The sequence below is a fragment of the Carcharodon carcharias genome, chromosome 7, assembly GCF_017639515.1.
Source record: "Carcharodon carcharias isolate sCarCar2 chromosome 7, sCarCar2.pri, whole genome shotgun sequence".
Lineage (NCBI taxonomy): Eukaryota > Metazoa > Chordata > Chondrichthyes > Lamniformes > Lamnidae > Carcharodon > Carcharodon carcharias.
The window spans coordinates 77,957,117-77,976,466 of record NC_054473.1 but is presented as its reverse complement, the minus strand read 5'-3'; the positions used below and the strand labels follow the sequence as shown (position 1 = coordinate 77,976,466).

The 19,350-nt window shown below is 43.2% G+C and overlaps 1 protein-coding gene across 2 annotated transcripts in view; it reads right to left on the bottom strand.

The window, feature by feature from the left end:
• Positions 1 to 248: 248 nt before the first annotated feature.
• Positions 249 to 19,350, bottom strand: part of dag1 (dystroglycan 1) — a 143,004-nt gene continuing 123,902 nt past the window's right edge. For both annotated transcript variants that reach the window (XM_041192173.1, XM_041192174.1), the window contains exon 3: positions 249 to 4,264. In XM_041192173.1, the coding sequence (XP_041048107.1) occupies positions 1,871 to 4,264 (2,394 nt within the window). In that variant the 3' untranslated portion in view covers positions 249 to 1,870. The remainder of the gene's footprint in view (positions 4,265 to 19,350) is intronic.

Genomic DNA, 19,350 nt, shown 5'->3' with positions numbered 1-19,350 from the left:
TGTGTGCTGTTTAAATATACTGTTAGCTGTAGTCCTGCTCTCCCTTCAACTCACTGGCTGGTACAGTGATGTCAAAAGGCACAGTGGCTTAATATAGAAACTGATTTCATCCATCAGTCTGGACTAGATTCAATCGCAGACCTTAAGAGCTGAAAGGCCAGTGCCTAACTCACTGTACTGCTCAATCCCATTTAAAAAAAAAATATATGAAATGTTTATAGAAAAAAGCTTACAAGGAACAAAGAAAATCAGTTTGATGAAAACACATTTTAATACAAGACTTCCAACATACAGTGCCTAGTGGCATAAATAAAATGTTTACTAATAACTGTAAAAAGTAAAATTGCTAATAATGCATTATTCTGTTTTGATTTGCTCGCCAATCACCGTGGTGATGAATATATCAGTTCTCTTCTGGCCACTGCAGATCTAAGCGTACACACCGGGCATGTGTGCCGTGTTCTATTATGGCTTCAAGATCCCATGGTGCGCGCATTAAGCCAGCTCTAGAACATGACCAACCAAGCTAGCACAGCACACGATTATTGCAATGGTTTTTGCGAGTCCAAGTTCCAAATACAATCTCTTGTGGTTCAGTCCAATAAAGTGTGGCAGACATCACACCTACATGATATCCTGTGAGAATAATCATCTTTAAAAATAAAAGCAGTAAAACTTTTTTTAAAAACCCCTCTAAATTAAAATTTATAAGGTGATCTATGAGAGGGAGGAGAGAGAGATAGATAGAGAGAGAGAGAGATAGAGAGAAAAATCAAACCCAATTTCATTTCAACAATTCCTAAGAAGCCAAGCGTTTACAAATTGCAGTATGCATTTAATAAAAGGATTGAGGCTGTATCAAAAATTTAGTAAAAAAATTAGATTGAATTTTTTATTTTAATCATTTCTGGCTGACTAGAATATAATCTACCATAAGACCCCTGTACGTCTGCAGCCAAGGAGCTGAAATGGGAGTAGCAGGACCTGACAAACAAGCAACTTTATATTAACTGCATGAATTGGAGAGGGAGAGGGCGCAAAAGGGCAAGAAATGGGATGCACGAGGGAAAAGAAAAAAGTTGAGGAATCAGAGAGATAAAGAAAACATTCAAGGCAAAGGCAGCCAAGAAGGTGAATGGCACACCAAAACTTGAGCATGAAAACAGCATGTGATGTGAGAGATGTGCAGCACCATCACATAAGGCAATGATGTGCTAAACAGCTTCGCAAGAGCGCTTGGTGTCAGAGAGCGCAAAAGACCTGGTGATATTAAAAGGAAACATAGTTAGAACCAGTGACAGAGGCCAGACAGCAAGAAATGATAAGAAGCAAAATGAAATTTGACAAGGTGTCCCAAAAGCCAGAGCAGAGATAAGGTCCAACTTAAAACAATTAACATGGCCAAAACTAGAAGTAAAAGTTTAGGTATAGTGGATTAAATGTAAAATAAACCGATTTCAGTACAGTCTTTGACATTTACATTAGGCTACCGTTTTGTTATACTTCCGTTGCTAGACACGTGTGAATAGAAAACAGTACAATTAGTGTTAAAGGCAAACCGTATCAAACATCCCCCAGTGCTGCCCGTGGTCTCTTTAGCATTTTAAAACAAATGTTTGAAGCCTGCGGTAACAATGTACAGAAAAGATCAAGGTAACAATGCTGACTGGTGGAGATCATCCCGCCAAGCGGGGAAAGAGATCAACATCGTTAAAGGCTGCAGTGAAACTCCAGCATTACTTGGCTTCCAAACCAACAAACCCAGTGCTCAAAAAATTAAAAATGGTGGCAGGCTTCCATTCCCTACAGACAGCACTGGTATGGAAAGGGGGTGGGGTGGGGGTATGGGGGTTCCAGTCTCCTTTAAGTATTAGGGTGGGACATAAGGTGGTGGGGATCTGTATGGGGTCATGTTCTTTGGACGGCAGCCTTTTCCTTCCATTGGTGCTGTGAAGGGTGGCGGGGGCTGGTAGGGGGGTGCATTGGGATCCTCTTCTCTCAGAGGGGTGTATTCACCAATCAGATCCTGGCCCAGTGGGGTAGCTTCATGGCTGGACTGGCTGGGATACTCTGGAGGAGGAAGAGGGGGTTTTTCCTCCTGGAGGATCAGCGGGACGCTTGATGAAGGAGGGGGCTTTGAGTCATCAAGTTCATCTGCGAAAATGATAGGAACACCCTTCTTGATAAAGGTGGCTTGGTCCTCAATGGTGAGCTTCCCTTTCCGCTTCTTGCGGTAGCAGATCATGGCGATGATGCCGGCAATGAGGAGAATGGCAGCTACCACCACCGCTGGGATGACTGTGTGCAGGTACACATCATCGTTGCTGGTCCTAGACGGCCCCCCACCAGCGGCAACTGATACGGTAGGCTCGATGGGGATCTCCAATTGAATTGCTGGCACAAACTGGATGTTCTTGCAGCTGCCTGTTCCAGTCACAGACACGTTCATGGGGGTAAACTCGGGCTCCATGGTTGTCACAAATAAGGGATTCGGCTTTCCATCGCTATCCGCAATACAGCTGCTCAAAGACCGAACCTGCTCCTCCGGGCAGGGGTCAAGGGGGAGAGTATTGTTAGTCCACTCAACCACAATGGAGCCCTTCGAGATACCATGCAAGGTCACAGTGCTGCTGTTGCGGTCGCCAAATGCATAGGCCAGCTTTTTGATCAGCTGGATTTTTTTGTTAACATCGTTGACCACTTTCCTGTGATCCCCTTCAAATCGAGCAGCAAATTTGGCGCTCGATTTGCCACCGTGAGGCCGACTGTATACGTGGATCTCGAAGGCATCCACTGCCGTCAGGCCTCCCTTGTCTGCAGCATGCATGAAGTACTCGTGCTTTCCTTCATGGCTAGTGTCCGGCAAACCATATAGCAGTTGGCTGGTGCCGTTGAACATGACCCATGAGTTCTCGGGCAGTGGCTGCTGCTCCGTGAGTTTGAGCGTCAGTTGCAGTTTGTCAGTGGTACCGTCCTCATCATCGTAAAACGTGTCAGACGGGATCTTAACCTCGAAGTAAGTTCCCACCCACGAGTCCACACGATCAATATGGTTCGTGAGCTTGGGTGGCCAGTTGTCACCAACAGGCTGCCGGAAGGGCTTGGTCGCATGGGCGGGGCTGGTCGTGCGCCTGGCGGGTGGCGACGTGGTCTGCAGCTTGGTGGATGGTTTCGTAGTGACCCGTGGCATCTTGGTTCGTCCCTTAGGCTTCCTGGTAGTTGCAGTAATTGTCGTTGGAGTTGTAACCTGTGGTTTCAGAGTGGTAACCCGGGGTTTCTTGGTCGTGCGTGGAGATGGCACAGCCGTGGGTTCGACGTAACCAGGTCTGGTCACGGTTGGTTCAATCTGACTGGGGATGGTTGTACTTGATTTTTCCAACACCCTGGTTGGCTGCACAGGACCCAAAGTGGGTGTATGAGTAATTGTATCTTTTGGTCTGACAGTTTTAATGGACTTACTTATCAATGGTTTTCTGATTGGTGGCGCCACTCTGTCTGTGGTGGATGCAATAATTGGAGAGGTGGGTGTTGGGACTATACGAGGTGGTGGTTCTCTAATAGCAGTTGTTGGTGGCAGTGCAAATATGACAGGCGTTGGAGTGGGATTTATTTGCCTACGCACTCTCTTAGTCACCTGCAATTTCTTGTTGGCAATGTGCCAGCCTACTACAGGATAGCCAAGCTGAGCAGACATGGTCCCCTCCTTGGCAGGGATCTCCACGCTGCTGATGTTAGGGACATTGTTCTGATTTAAGAAACATCCAATCTTCCAGGATAGCAGAGCCCCATTCTCCACTACCTTCTTGGCATTCCCAGGCCCGGCCATGAAGGCAGACATGTCGAACAGACGGTTGTTCACGACTGGAACGAGCTTCATTTGATGGAGTCCCACCTCAGCAAACTTGCGCATTCGGTCCAACAGTCCAATGCGCTGCACGGCTGTCATCTTCGTTAGGTCAGCGTCCAGGATCACAGTCAAAATGGTGAGGGGTTCCTCATGCGCACAGACCAATGGTGTAACCTCGTTAACCAACTGTGGTGTCAGAGCAAGGGGAGCATTGTCTAATGGGTCATCTGGCAGAACCTCAATGGAAAAGACATCTTCAGCAAAAGGCACAAGGCTTCCATTAGCAGCCAGCTCCAGGGCAGTGGCTGAGATATAGTGGACTCCTCTATCTGTGTCTAGTGGGAGCCCCTGAAGTGAGTGACTCACCGGATCCCAATGCAGCCATGAGGGCAGTGTCTCCTTCCCAGACTCCGTAATCTAGGAAAAGAAGAAAGATACTGATTTACTGTCTCCCATACAGCACTTCCATATTTAAATCTCAGCACACAGGGATAAAAGCCTATTCATTACTTTTGCAGAGTTCCTCACAGATGTAATCAGGATGCCTGATTCAATTTTCCCACTCTCCCAGTTTGGCAGAATGTACCATTTAGAAATGCACATCCCACACAATTTTCTAAGGCATCACTGAACAGCCATGACATATTTGCTCAACAAGCAACAGATGCTATTAATTCCAGGTTTCAACTTAATAAAGCTGTAACATGTTCAGAGTTACTATATTGACAACAGAACACATGGGCCTGAGGACATTTTGGTTCACAGAATGTAAATATATAAAAAGGTTGTTCTGACCATTATAGTGCTTCCCTTCTTTACTCTAACTCTCCCATTAAGGCCAACCATCCCTTCCAGTACTGGAGCCCTGCCAAAGCCCATTCCATCAGTACCGTAACCCTCACAAAGCCCACCCCACCGGTACTGTAACCTTCCCAAAGCCCACCCCACCAGTACCATAACCACCGCCCCCCAACAAGCCCATCCCCTCCAGTACCAGAACCCTGCCAAAGCCCACCCCTTCAGTATTGTAACCTTCCCAAGGCCCATCGTTCCAGTTCAATAACACTCCCAAAGCAGCGCTCCAGTACTGTAACCCTCTCAAAGCATGAGGCTACACTGGCTTCACCACATTCAATGTTTTAGCTACTTTACTACTGTTTTGGACATTGAAAGTGGCAATTACTCCTGGATTCCGTTCTAACTCTCTGTCTGCCAATTCTATTTACTGCAACTAACTTTACATTCTTTCAACCAGCATACAGTGTTTTCCATTTATTATCAATTTCATTTGGCGTGTTACTCAAACTCCAAAGGCAAAGCAAGAGACTTCCACAAACCACTCTCCACACTGTTGTATAGTCAATAAATCTGACAAGCTTAGTTGTAGTTTTAATGTACACATCTCTAATATTGTTATCAAATCCAGTAATGAATCTTCAGTATAATTCAACATTCAGTAGGTAGGATCTATGTGAGAGAGAGGGTGGAGGAAAAAAAAGGCAGATGAGAGTGAGAAAAAAATAAAGAATTAAGGTTGGCCAGGTCACCGGTGAGAATTCCCCACTTTTCTTTGACATAGTGTCATGGGATCTTTTAAGCCCATCTAAGGGGGTAGTGGTCTCATCTGAAAGAGGGCACCTTTGACTCTGCAGTACTCCCTCAGTACTGCACTAGAGTATCACCCCTTCGCCGCGTAACCTAGACTACACCAAAAATAAAAACAAATCCTGGAAATTGATTAACAGAAACAGAATCTGTAGGGTACACAAAGCCTTAAAACTTAACTTTTCGTTAAAGTTTCTGACTGGCTTGCTGAGTATTCTCAGCATTTTCCAGAAGTATAAGGCAAGTTATCAGCATCTGCAGTTTTTGAGCAGTGCTCATTTAATTCCATGTTCTGGTTCCTATTTTATTTTGATAAATTAGAAGTCTTTCATGCAGAACTTTCGCCAAAAGCTTTCTGAAAACTTCAATAAACTACACCAGTATCTGTAACGTATTCAAAGAAATCAATGAGGTTTATTGGGTAGCATTTTCCTCTTCCAAATCTATGCTGCAATATATTTTCTTTAAGTTCTTGTTGTATGGGACCCCACCAAGTCTGCTGCTTAATGTGGAGTCCATTACTTTCGATGTTAAGGACATAAGGCTAATGGGTCTGCAGCTGTCAGGGGTCAAACTTGTTATACTTTTTAAATATGGATATATTTTCTTGCTTCCAATTCTTTGGGAGGTCAGTAGTGCCTGTTGATTAATTACAAAAACAACTGCCCTCTAAATCCTGTCCCTTGCTTCCTTCAAAGTCCTAGGCTATAAAGCATGTGGCTCTAGGGAATTGTCACTCTTGTTCCCTTTCACTTAACTATTGACAGATATGAAGCATTTATGTCTGGTTTTGGCCCAGTGACCATTAATTCAATCACAATACATACAGAGATGGTTAAAAAAAATGCCGCATTCAAAATCTTATCCCAACACCCAGCCTAATTCAATATAATTGGGTAAAGATTTGTTTACTTGTCGCAGAGACTGAAGTTTGATGGAGGTGCCAAGTTGCATTCAAACTAAAAGCAGAATGTTATTTTTTGCTTGGTTGTGTAATTTGCAATTGCATTTGAGTTTAGCTGACAGTTATGGGAATCCATAGCCATTGGGGAAGGGTGAATTTAAGGTATGGACTGTTCAAATTATTTATTTTAGTTTGGAATTCCAAACAGCTAGACCTGGCCAGTGGGGTCTTGGCGTTAATATAAGACTATAAGAAAATAATTATATAATATAGTTTAGCATTGAAATTGTACACTATTTCCTTTTTGACATTTCTTCTACTGTAAATATATAACCTATTATTCTGAGTCAGTAGTGGCTCAGCCGGTAGCACTCTTGATTCCAAATCAACTGGCTGTAGGTTCAAGTCTCACTCCAGAGATTTGAGTACAAAAGTCGAAGCTGCCACTTCAGTGAAGTACTGCACCTTCAGAGGCAGCATCTTTTGGATGAATATTAAATTGAAGCCCCACACATTTTTTCAATGGACAAGATCCCATGGCATTATTGTGAGGAGCAGGAGAGTTTTCCAAGTCTCCTGGCAAGTATATATCCTTCAAACAACATCACTAAAAAAAATTATGCCATCATCACATTTTGCCTGTAAATTGGGATGCCCAGTGGTCACAAAGGCACTATATAGATATAACCTTTTCTGTATTATAGTTGGCAGTTCATTTCCTTGCTGATCTTAATTGTCACTAAATTAACTAAAGTTTAAAAGCCTGACACTTTGCCACTTTTCAAAGACATCAGAAAATTCCATAGAACAGATCCAGGAACCAAAGCAAAGCTGAAAGGAATAAAAACAGAAAACATAAGAAACACTCAACAGGTCTGGCAGCATCTGTGAAGACAGAAACAGAGTTAACATTTCAGGTCGATGATCTTTTGTCAGAACTGGGAAACTAGGGAAAAGATTTGGTAAGGATGACAAACAGAACTCCTGTGTGGTTCAAAGGCTGATGACATCACAGTACAAACCATGGCAGTGAGGAGCTAAGAGTTATGCAATTAATCTAAAACACAGAAGCTTAAACATCTAGGATAAGAAAAAACAGAGGTCTCAGCAATGAATATTCCAATATCTTCTGGAATACTGTGTGTATGGTACTGGAAGGCAAGTTACTTGGCCGGTCATATTGCTCTGTGTAGCTGTGGGTTCTGTTCCTAGATGCTGCAGCTACACAGACAACCCTGAAATTAGTTTCTAAACAAGTGACATTTTAACTGATGGATTCAAGGCTTCCACAATAGTCAGAGGCCACAATTTGAAACTTGCAACTACTGGACAACAATCAGTTGGGAGTGGGGGTTAGTAGTGAAGGAAAGGCAGAATCTTTGGCAGCAACTTCTTCCATTTTTCTATTTACAGTTGCAAACCAACAGGTTTATTAGAAATGCAGAATAATGGCCAGGCAATCCCTCAGTCTTTCTATGCAAGGGCCCAGACCAATACTGAAATTGTCATAGCCACTGGGGGCCCTCTGTGAGGCATGAGCAGCACAGCTCCATTTATTGGTAGTAAGTGTAAGTGAGGTGTTTCGAATACACTCCCAGGTTTGTCCCAGTGTTAGCAACCAGTGAACTACTTACATTCCCAAACACAGATAGGCAGCATCATTTCCAGTGATCTATGACACATGAAACTTTGATAGTGTTGGAGCGACGCCACAAATGTAGCCTGTAGTAAGGGTGTCAACGTTCATTAACTCAGAATTGTCAAAGCTTTTTGTGTTGGGGAGTGAAGGAGGGGGAAGGAACCGAGAGAAAAGCGAGGAGAATGAGACAGGGAGAGAAAGAGCAAAAGAGAAAACTCTGAATGAGACGGAGTGAGACCGAGCCCCATTGTCGGTTTACAAACAGCAGCAAAATGATCTAATTCAAAGAAAATTGGAAAGTTATAGAATGCCAACTTCACAAGTTGAAAAATCCCTCAACAATGGGACCGCAATGGTAGATCACCTTCTGTGGCTAGAATCGTCTTAACGCTTACAAACCTCCAAATACTAGTGTTTGCTGTTATCCCATATTCATCCTCCATTAAGCCCAGCAACCCCCACCCCGACCCCTGAAGTGAGAAACCAGCCCCCTTTCAGCTAGTCCTGGGATGTCTGATCATCAATTGCATAAGCCTCAGTGAGGGGTAATCTCAGGTACCGACTGCACATGGCACCCCTCCAACCTGCACCCAGGTGGAACTGGCACTGTTTGCTCCGAGTGTTTGGAGACCAATGGTCACACTTTGTCTAAGGGGAAACACTACAGGGGCACAGTCGTGAAGCAAGCTGCAAGGATCAAACAACCAAATTCAATTCCCCTGCTAACAATAAGGAAGTTTCATCGGACATTAACTTGTCAAATGTTATGTTGACATGCCAAAATACTAAGGGAATGCTGCATGGTTGTTGGTACCATCTTTTGGTGTTAAATTAAACAGAAGCCCTGTCTGCTCTCTCAGGTTCCACTGAACTATTTAAAAGATAGACAAGGGAGTTCTCCCCATTGTCCTGACCAATATTTACCCCTCAATCAACATCACTGAAGAACATTTGGTCTGGTCATTTATTTCACTGCTGATAGAGGGAGCTTGCTGTGCCCAAATTAGCTGCCATATTTCCTACATTACAACAGTGACTACATTTCAAAAGTACTTCACTGGCTGTCAAGTGCTTTGGGGGTATCAGAGAGAGGAGCAATACAAGAGCAAGCCTCTCCCTCCCTCATTTACTTCTTGCTGCAAACTGTTGTTCATCAAGGTGACAAATAGCTATGCTGAAAAGTAGAACACTTTCCCATTCTAGGCCTCCCAGTGTCTCATCCAAGTGCCCCTAAGCTTGGATACACAGTGGATAGCTACAAAGAAAGGCTTTCTATATTCTGCCCCAGTCTCAAACACATCAGCATTATTTAATCAGAGTTATTTAATTTCCTGTAACAACCATTCTATGGTATCTGAGTGAGATTGACAACTGAGTGACAAGCTGAGGGCAGCTTTGTGCTGTGGGCCTGAGCCTATTAGGAACTGGCTTGAGACAGCCCAAATTAATTTCGTACTCTTACAGCTGGTGGACTTTCACCCCATCAACCTGGGCTGGATCGAAAGCAGAGTATCGGAGATAACAGGCCAATCGCTGTAACTCAGTGGAACCCAGTGAGCAGCTCAATTAATAAAAATGTACTTGTAAGCAGGACAAAAGCCCAACACCAGCTCGGTTTAGTCAGGGCACAAGCAGTGTAAAATCGTGCTAGATCGCAGGAACCAAATGTGATCCTGGCAAGCAGCTCTGCATCTTTCACAAATGGCCCTTTGTGCATAAGGGATGAGGGAGGCATGACCCACTTTTCATTGCAGCTAGGCCTCTTTTAATTCCACAAGGACTATGCAAGAAAGGCAGCTAATAAAGTATTTAACGTCTGCTAGGAATACTGCCTAGCAGTTACTGCTCAACCTGCTGACAGCAGCACTTTTGACCCATCCCCCCACACCTTCTCTTCAAGCTGGTCTTTCTGCAAGATTAACAATTACAGAATGATTTTTTTGGGAAGGTTAAAGACAAGTTAAACAATGCTTTGAAACACCTTACAGGCTGCAGGACTGCTATGCGAACTTGCAGATCTACCCTACAAACAGTCTGCCGAGGGGCGGGCATCAATAACTGCAACAAATTCTACCTATGCATCTGCATTGAATATGGAACTTGCAGTTCAAGGGCTAGTGTACTTGGCACCAGACACTGACAGCTTCTCTAGTTTCAGGGTGCTAAGACTGGGGGCATGGCCATTGTACAAATTGGTTGTTGGAAGGTGGAAGATGAAATGTTCCTGAATAAATTAAGCATCCCATGTTATTGGCTGCTAATGACACAGGGCAAGGGTGTACATGAAGGGTTGAATGAATCATAACTTTCCATAGCTCAACATTGACAAGAATGAAGCTCAACGACAAGAATGAAGCTCAACTCCATCAAAAACGGCAACCTGCATTTATGTACTGCCCTTAACACATTAACATCTCAAGTGGTCTCACAGGAGCATTGAAGCACAAAGATTGACACCAAAGGAGGAACCACTAGGACAGATGACCAATGTGCAAAGAGGTAGTTTTTTTTAAAGGAGTGTCTTAACAAGAGTAATGTCGAAAAGGAAGAGGGAGTTGGGGAAATATTCTAGGGCTTAGGGTCTAGGTGTCTGAAGGCACGGCTACCAATGGTGAAACGGAGGAAGTTGGAATGGACAAGGGGCCAGAAAGGGATGAACTTTGGAGGGTTGTAGAACTTTAGGAGTTTACAATGATAGGGAGGGGCAAGAATTTAGAGAATTATTTTCTTCATTCAAATCTATCCAAGTTCAAAGTGTTGATGTACTGGGAGCCAATGCAGGTCAGTAGACACAGGGATGATGGGTGAAGCAAGACTTGATGTGGGTTAGGGTACAGGCAGCAGAATTCTGCATGAGCTGAATTTTATAGAGTGAGACATGAGAGATTGTCTGGCTAGGAGATCGCTGGGAGAGAAAGTTGAGGTAACAAAAGCATAGATGGAAGTTTTAGCAGCAAATGAGTCGATGCAGATGGGCAACATTATGGACGTAGAAGTAGCCGGACTTGGTGATGGGGGTAATATGGATTGGCTCCTGTCTACGCCCCAGATTGTGTTAACTTGTTTATGTGCTCAGACTGAATTTGTGTAACATCAGGGTGCTGTTTGATCCTGATCTCAGTCCATTGTCAGAACTCGCTTACGGTGTCCTCTGCTGTACTCCTGCTGCTAGTACCCTCTCCCAGGTCTTCATCTCATCAGATGTTAGTCTTGCCCTATTTGTGCAATCCTTGCCAGCTCCACAAGATACATTTCCACTCTTGCAACATCACTTAACCACATTCCTCAAGTCTTTTCTTGTCCTCTCAACATCTCTACTGAGGCTCGCTCTCTCTCTCTTCAAAGGCCTCCTTGAGACCCATCTCTTTGCCTAACACCCAAATCTCATAGGGTTCATTGTTGTTTCTTAAATGTGAAGTTCATTTCAAAGGTGGAATATAAACAGAATGCTATATAAACCCAGGTACTTGGCAGCAACTGTATGAATGGTCATCCAATGGCTAAGCTGGGCACCATTTTCCAGGGCAATTCTGGCTGATCATTGTCAGAGTCAGGCTTGACATGTCTTCCTCAGCCATCAGGACAAGTTCTACACCCTAGATGCTGTAGCTCCAAAACACACCACCATCCAGAACAAAGCAGTCAAGTTCACTAGCACCCAGCCCACTGGTCTAAACATCAACACACCATGGCTGCTGTGTGTTCTACCTATAGAATGCACTGCAGCAATTTGCCAAAGCTCATTTGGCAGCACCTTCCAAAAACCAATGACTTCTTCTGCTTAGAAGGCCGAGGGCAGAAAGTGCATTTACTCAAGGACATGATACAAACTTACATCAGGATTACACAGTACTGATCAGCAGTAGAGAGTACGCCTTGGCTCAAGGGTAGCGATCCCACTCCCTGAACTGAGGATTAAGCTTACTCTAGATAGCACTGTCAAATGGAGACTACATTACTGGGTTGTCATCTGGTGGCAGATGACAGGGAGAGGGGGAGTAATTTGTGTCCTGAGAGAGTGGAATTATTCCCCAAACACTCCTTTCCCTCCATTACACCTAATCGGTCCTCCTAGAAAGGAGCTGCAAATCAAGCTAGCAATCTGTTAGCATAAAACAAGGATTTGGTTACAGAAAGAAGCCATAGAAAGATTTACTGGATGTAAAACAGTGAAAGAAATGGGTTCTCTTATGTTCTGTTATGTTATGTTATGAAGAAGGAAAATAAGGAGCAGGGATTGAAGGAGGAATAGGACTAGGGGAAAGAATGAGGGTGGGATTGGGGTGAGGAGAAAGAGGAACGGGAGGAGGAGGGATGTCTTGAAAACCGGTTTTATATCAAAGAATGATTTTTGAATATACTGGCTGAAAACCCCAACTGAATTTTTTAAAAATTAGAAACTAAAGCCACATTCCAGTGACTTGAGCTCTCAGCAAATGATGGCTACAGAATTTGCATCACTGTACCTTCCATATTCCAACACCATTGAGATGGAGTCTAACCAAAAACCCATCAAAGACAATAAACTCAGGGGAATGTGTATGCTCCAAATCCCCTATCCCATTAGCGCAGCATCTAGATACTCATCTGGGTACTCAACTGGGTGAAGACAAACCATTAACATAAGCCCTTGGACAATGGGAGTCTGGCTAAGAGAGGGATTCCCAAACATGAGCTAATCAAGCTGCAATTGGAATACACTGGCCACGGCCTTATTTGGATCTCTGGGCAGCTGGAGAGCAGTCATGTGGCAACCCAACCTAGTGTGTTTAAAGCACCTGCTTTCCCAGCTGACAGGACAAGCAGCCGAGACGAAGGAAGAAATTTGAGTGGGTTACCTTCCTCTTTTTCCACCCAATTTGCAAGTTTTTGAATCCTGTCTGCTGATTTTGACTAAGTGCCACAGGCAGAGCTTTGAAAAAAAATCAACTTAACACTACTGTCTCCTAAGATCGGATGAATCATCCATCTGCATCTATAAATCGTCTTGATGCTGAAAGCAGGACCACCAAATTCAATCTGAAGCCAGCTGAGTCACCAACATCCATAATATGCAAACCCTTTTAGTTTTACTGAACTCTAAACTTGCTTATTCTATCCTTACACACACAAACAGATTAGAGAGAGTGGTGATGTGTGACTTGAGTGTCTGAGTGAGCGTGAAAGTCGGAGTGTATGCTATTATTTTACTTCAACCGGGTCAAGTACAATAAAAGCTATCCTCATTTCTTTGTTAAAACTCAAGAAAACCTGTCTGATTGTATCTTCTACGATCACAGCGCTTAAATAGTTAATAGCTCACTGAAGTGGCAATTTTATCCTTTTCAAAAACCCTGTTGCAGTCAAATGAGGTGTGGGAAAAGAGCAAATGATGGCTACAGAATTTGCATCACTGTACCTTCCATATTCCAACACCATTGAGATGGAGTCTACATCTGACCCCTCACTTAATCATGACAATGAGGATGGGAGAAGAGGATGAGGAATGGAGGAGGTGAATCAGTAGTAGTGACACCATTTAAATTTTCCCTTCCTGAACCCCTAGACCCTGAGGTTAATTGTAGCACACTGCTAACTGCCCTGGCTGGTATTGGTTAACCTGGCAGAGAGCAGTAATTGGGTGTTGGATCTTTTAGCCTATATGGATCAGTAATTCTGGGCTGTGCCTTTACCTACTCAGCCATCGGGGTGTTGAGAGTTCCAACTTTAAAAAGAAATGTGGACATATGAGTGGGTACTATGTGGGAGCTTTTCATTAGCTAAGGCAGAAAATAATTTGCGCGTGATAATTGACCACTCTCTGAATTTAATGCACAGCTGTTATCAACAGACTAATCCAGTGATGGGATACATCTCAAGGGCATTTGATTAGATCAAAATTCAGACTATTTTTTTTCCTTCATAACTTGTTGTTAAGGCCAGATTTAGAATACGGTGTAGTTTGGAAATCCTTACCGTTTTAAGGGCACCGACACACTGGCACAAGTTCAGGCCAATGAAAGCAAAATTGATTCAGAAGCTGGGGGAAAACTCCAGAATGTGAAGACAAGCTGCCAAAATGGAACTTGTTTTTACTGGAACAAGGAAAGGAGATCTAACCCTGGCTTAGTTCAAGGCACTGTCTGGTGTGGTATGAGGCATACAAATCAGATGATCCAGTGATCAATTCCCAGTCTGTTTTGAGTCCATTGATCTCATCTATGGCAGAATTAGGTACTTGAATGTTTTCAGCATCCCACCTCAGCTCAGGGAGAGGGGTAAACTATTCATACATCCTGCTTATTGGATCCTTATCTAGTTTTTTTATTTAATTAGGATTTAACATTAACTGCCTTTCTTAGATGCCTGAACCAGAGATAAATGCTCTTTTTTTTAAAGCCATTCTTGGGATGTGGGTAACGCTGGCAAGTCTGGATTTTGTCTATCCTTAGTTGCTCCTTAAAAAGTTGGTGGTGGGTGATTTTGAACTGTAGCAGTTTCTGTGATGCAAGAATCTCCACAGTGCTGTTAGGCAGGAAACTCCAGGGTTGACTCTGATGATGACGGAACAGTGTAATATATCCCAGTCTGCATTGTAAGGAACTTGGTAGGGAACATGGAGGTAGCGGTATTCCCATCCATCTGCTGGCCTCATCCTTCTAGGTGTGCAGAGGTCACAGATTTTGGAGGTGCTGCAAGCCTTGGTGAGTTTCTGTAGCTCATTATGCAGACAGGGGAGTAGATGTTGAAGTGGATAGGATGTCAATCATGTAACCTGCTTTGACCTGGGTGGTTTTGAACTTGACTGTTGCTCCAGCTACATCAACCATACAAGTGGTGTGTATTCCATCACACCTGTGACTTGTGCCTTTTAAGGTAGAGGGTTAGGAAAGTCAGGAGCTGAGCCACTTGCCACTGGGTACCCAACTTCTGATCTGCTCTAGTAGCAGTAGCAATTATGTGGCCATTGATCATTTGTTGGTCAATGGTGATCCCCAGGATGTTGATAATAGGGGGAATTTGGCAACGCTCATGCCACTGAATATCAAAAAGAGAGGTGGTCATGCTCTTTTCTGTTAGAGATGGTCATTGTTTGTCATTTAAGTGGTGTGCCATTTCCTCTCCTGGGGAAGGGCGAACATACCTTTAGGTCTCTCCTCTAGTTTCAGGTTACTTTAATTTGTACCATCCCTGACCGCTCTGTTGAGAATAGGCCTTCGAAAAATGAGCAGTGACAAAACTCACAATGGCCCACCTCACATGATGAATGATCACTTCTTGATGTGCCAGTTGTCACATGCCTGCTTGAGGCAGCATCTTCAGGAGGTAAGGGGACAAAATCGGAGGGGGAAAGAGGTAAAGACTTAAAATGCACAGCTAAGGTTAACTAGATCGAGAGAAAATTAAGGTCTGAAACTAAAGGGATTAAAATAAACTTGACTCAGCTCTCAAAAGAGTAGCTGGCCATGGAACAGACATTTAATCAAAGCAGTTAATATCATAACTCCTGGATACAGATCTAATTAGTGGCAAGATTTATATTGCATTTATATAGTATCTTTCATGACATCAGTATGGTTCACAGCCATTAAGTACTTTTTAAATGTGCAACTGCTGGTGTCATGAGCTAACATGGCAGTAATAAGAGGCTGCAATGGGATCAAAGAGGCCACAAAGGGATATTGACAGGTTAAGTGAGAGAGCAAGAATGTGGCAGATGGATATAATGTGAAGAAGTGTGATGTTATCCATCTTGGTAGGAAAAATACAAAAGCCAAATATTTTTAAATGGTGGAAGGCTGGGAAATGTTGATTCTCAGAGAGACCTGGGTGTCTTCAGGCATGAACCACAAAGCTGATATGTAGGTAGAGCAAGTAATTAGGAATGCAAATGGTGCTAGCCTTTATTACAAACGGATTATGAGTAAAGATGTCTTACAGCAGTTGCTGAGAGCTATGGCGAGACCACACCTGGAATAGTATAAAAGATAGAGAGAGTTAACGTCTTGAGTTGAATATGACTCTCCTTCAAGACATTCTGAAGACTCATATGGGCTTGAAACGTTAACCCTGTTCCTCTCTCCAGATGCTGCCAGACCTGCTGAGTATTTCCAGCACTGTTTTTATTTCAGATTTGCAGCTTCTGCAGAATTTCACTTTTATCCTGGAGTCCTGTATACAGCTTTAGTCTCCTCACCAAAGGATGTACTTGCCTTAGAGGGAATACTACAAAGGTTCACTAGAATGATTTCCTGGAATGAGGGGATTGTCCTCTGAGGAGAGATTGAGCAGACTACATCTCTATTCCTAGATTTTAGAAGAATGAGGGATGAGATATAAAATTCTTAAGGGGTTTAACAGGATAGATGCAGGGAGGATGTTTCCCCTGGTTGAGGGGTGCAGAACTAGGAGTCAGTGTGTCAGGACAAGGGGTCAGCCATTTAAGACTGAGATGAGGAGAATCGTTTCACTCAAAGGGCTGTAAATCTTTGGAATTCTTCAGGCCAGAGAGTCGCGGTTGCTCATTCAAAAACAGAGACACAGAGGTTGATGGGCTTTTGTATACTAAAGAAATCAAGGGATATGAAGATAGTGTGGGAAGGTGGAGATCAGCCATGATTTTACTGAATGGTGAAGCAGCCTTGTAGGGCCAAATATTCTTATCCGTTTTAGAGAAGTTAGTTGAGGGTTAAGTATTGGCCAGGACACCTGGAAAACTCACCTACTCAGTTGAAATAATGCCATGGGATCTTTTACCTTCACCCAAGGGGGGAATAAGTCAATCAAAAGACAGCTGTCCCCCCACCCCAGCAGTGAACTGTAATGTCAATCTGGATTGTGTGTTCAAGCTCTTAGAACAGGGCTGGAACCCATGAGCTTCCGAGTGTGGGAGACAATGATGACAGAACCTCTGTACTACTGGAACAACGTATGTGTTATTTGAAAGGGTCGGTACTTGGTATTGTAGGTTGCAATGTTAACTGGATGTCCAGGAGTTTCACCAATTACCTCAGGGATTACAAGACACTTTGTAAAGATTTACTTTCACAGAAATGTTACCCAAGGTCACTCCAACGCCCTCAGGAGATGAAACAGTTGGCTGAAGTCCACTGCCATGTAGACTGTGTACAATCTGTTGCAAGGTGGTGGTCAGAAGAATCAAACAGCTCCTTTTGTCCTCTGAGGAGAGATTGAGCAGACTACATCTCTATTCCTAGATTTTTGAGGAATGAGGGATAAGATATAAAATTCTTAAGGGGTTTAACAGGTTAGATGCAGGGAGGATATAGTTTTTGTTTTTATCCTTTTTTTGTTGCCTGCCTTATTTATTTTCCCAGTCCTTAAGCACCATTTCCTATCAAGTCATTGGGCTTCAAAGAGCTGCTTGTGACTTGGGAATAAAGCAACCCGATATCACCCAAGTTGTAATATTGACATTTGGTCTTTGATGCATCACTTGTGTGCAAACAAATATTGGATCTAAAATGCAAAAGCCTGTTGTACAAACAGGTTAATCATTGTGTACTTTGGCCCACATGTGTGAACAGGTTTAACAGCAAGCTTTGTGGTGCTACAGGAGGACCTGATTTTATGTACTCAAGAACATGTGGTGCAATGAGCTGGTTTGAGATAGTGATTGAGATTCCAGGGATAGAAGGTTAAAGAAGAAACATAACATTTTAAGAGGACAAACAAGCGTGTTAACACAAGCTCAAATACTAGAAGAGCTTCCAACATTTCAACATTACCATTGGCAGGTTTCAACACAGCATGAAACTTAAGGGGGGATAAAAAGTGACCATTAAACCGCAAAGTTAAAGGTCCATACGTGAACTGCAGCAAATTTCTTTGCACATATTATGTCCATATCCACGCAGGAACAGGAGTAGACCATGCAGCCCCTCAGATCTGCCCCACCATTCAATTCGCTCACAGCCAATCTGCACCTCAAATTGATTTACCTACCACAAATCTAAATCCTTACCTAAGAAAAATCTATTGAAGGGAAGGGAATTGCAGAAGGGAAGAAATGGAAGCATCCAGATGAATGGTCAGTAATCAGTTCATACTGTTAAGTACCTTGTGTATGGCCAGAAGATGGGCATCAAGAAAGGTAGTGAGGTTGGGGGGTGGGGGGAGAGGCATGAGGAAGAGAGAGAAGAGAAAAATAGAGCAGGTCTGAAAGAAGATTGGAGCTGGATCGACAACTGTCGTAATTTATAATCAGGACAGACGCAAGAATTAAATTCAAACCAATGTTTCCCGAGGTAAATGGGCAGTGTTAACCCACTGCACCATCCAGTGGCCTGTCTTCCCACAACAAATGCTGTGAATATTCAAATCTCCAATTCCCGTTGGAAGAACTGTTTAATTCTAGGGAAATGAGAGTTGCTGGAAAAGGGCAGTATTTATTGCCTGTCCCTAGTTGCCTTCGAGACAGTGGTGGTGGGCCTTCGTCTTGTACTGCAGCAGTCCATGTGGTGAAGGTACTCCCACAGTGCTGTTAGGAAGATTTTTGACCCAGCGATGAAGAAATGGCAATTTAATGTACTGTGATGTAGCATTTAGGTCTGTCCTCACAGGGCAGACAACACTATGCACTTGTACTGTACTCTGCTACAGAGGCAAATTGCTGGACACTTATGTTGGGTGCCGGATGAACATTACAAAGAGCAAGAAGCAGAAGCATAAGAAAAAAGTGAGTGGGGGATCCAAATGTTAAGGTTGTTAAGGCAGGGGAGAGTGGCAAGGCAACGGTGCAGGGCAGGAGGGGATAATTCAGAGATTACTTTCTAACTTGACTTCCAGTGTTAAATTGAGCTTTGCCCAGATGTAAGGAAAATGAATTTTGTAATAATATGGACAATGGCTACATCTTGTGCTTATATACCAAGGATAAATCCTTAAACAGACTGTTATTTATTAAAGGTTAAAATGTTAACACACACTTGCAACCAGCACCAACATTAAAGAGGACACTTTGCCGTGAATATGCACAAATTATAGTTCAACCCTCCAGATAGCACCTTTCTACACTCCCTCAACCAATGGTTATGATCTTAAGCTATTTACTGTTGCCAGTTGCACTTAATCTTTTCAATCTCTGTATTCCTTAACTTTGTATCCACTCTCGATCTCCATTCTGACATTTTAACGTCTCAAGTAATAGAGCAAAAAAAAGTGTTTTAGGGTTGGCACAAAAGAGGCCATGCTACCATAATGATGACATTCAGTCTTCAGTTTAGTGACAAAGCGAATGTAAAGATAAAATGTGTCAGTTGGCCTTAGAGAATGCTGTATTTACTTTTGTTAGATACATTTTGTCTTTTTTGTAGTTGCCCATTTTAGTTTTTTAAGAATTGTAGAAATCATCTA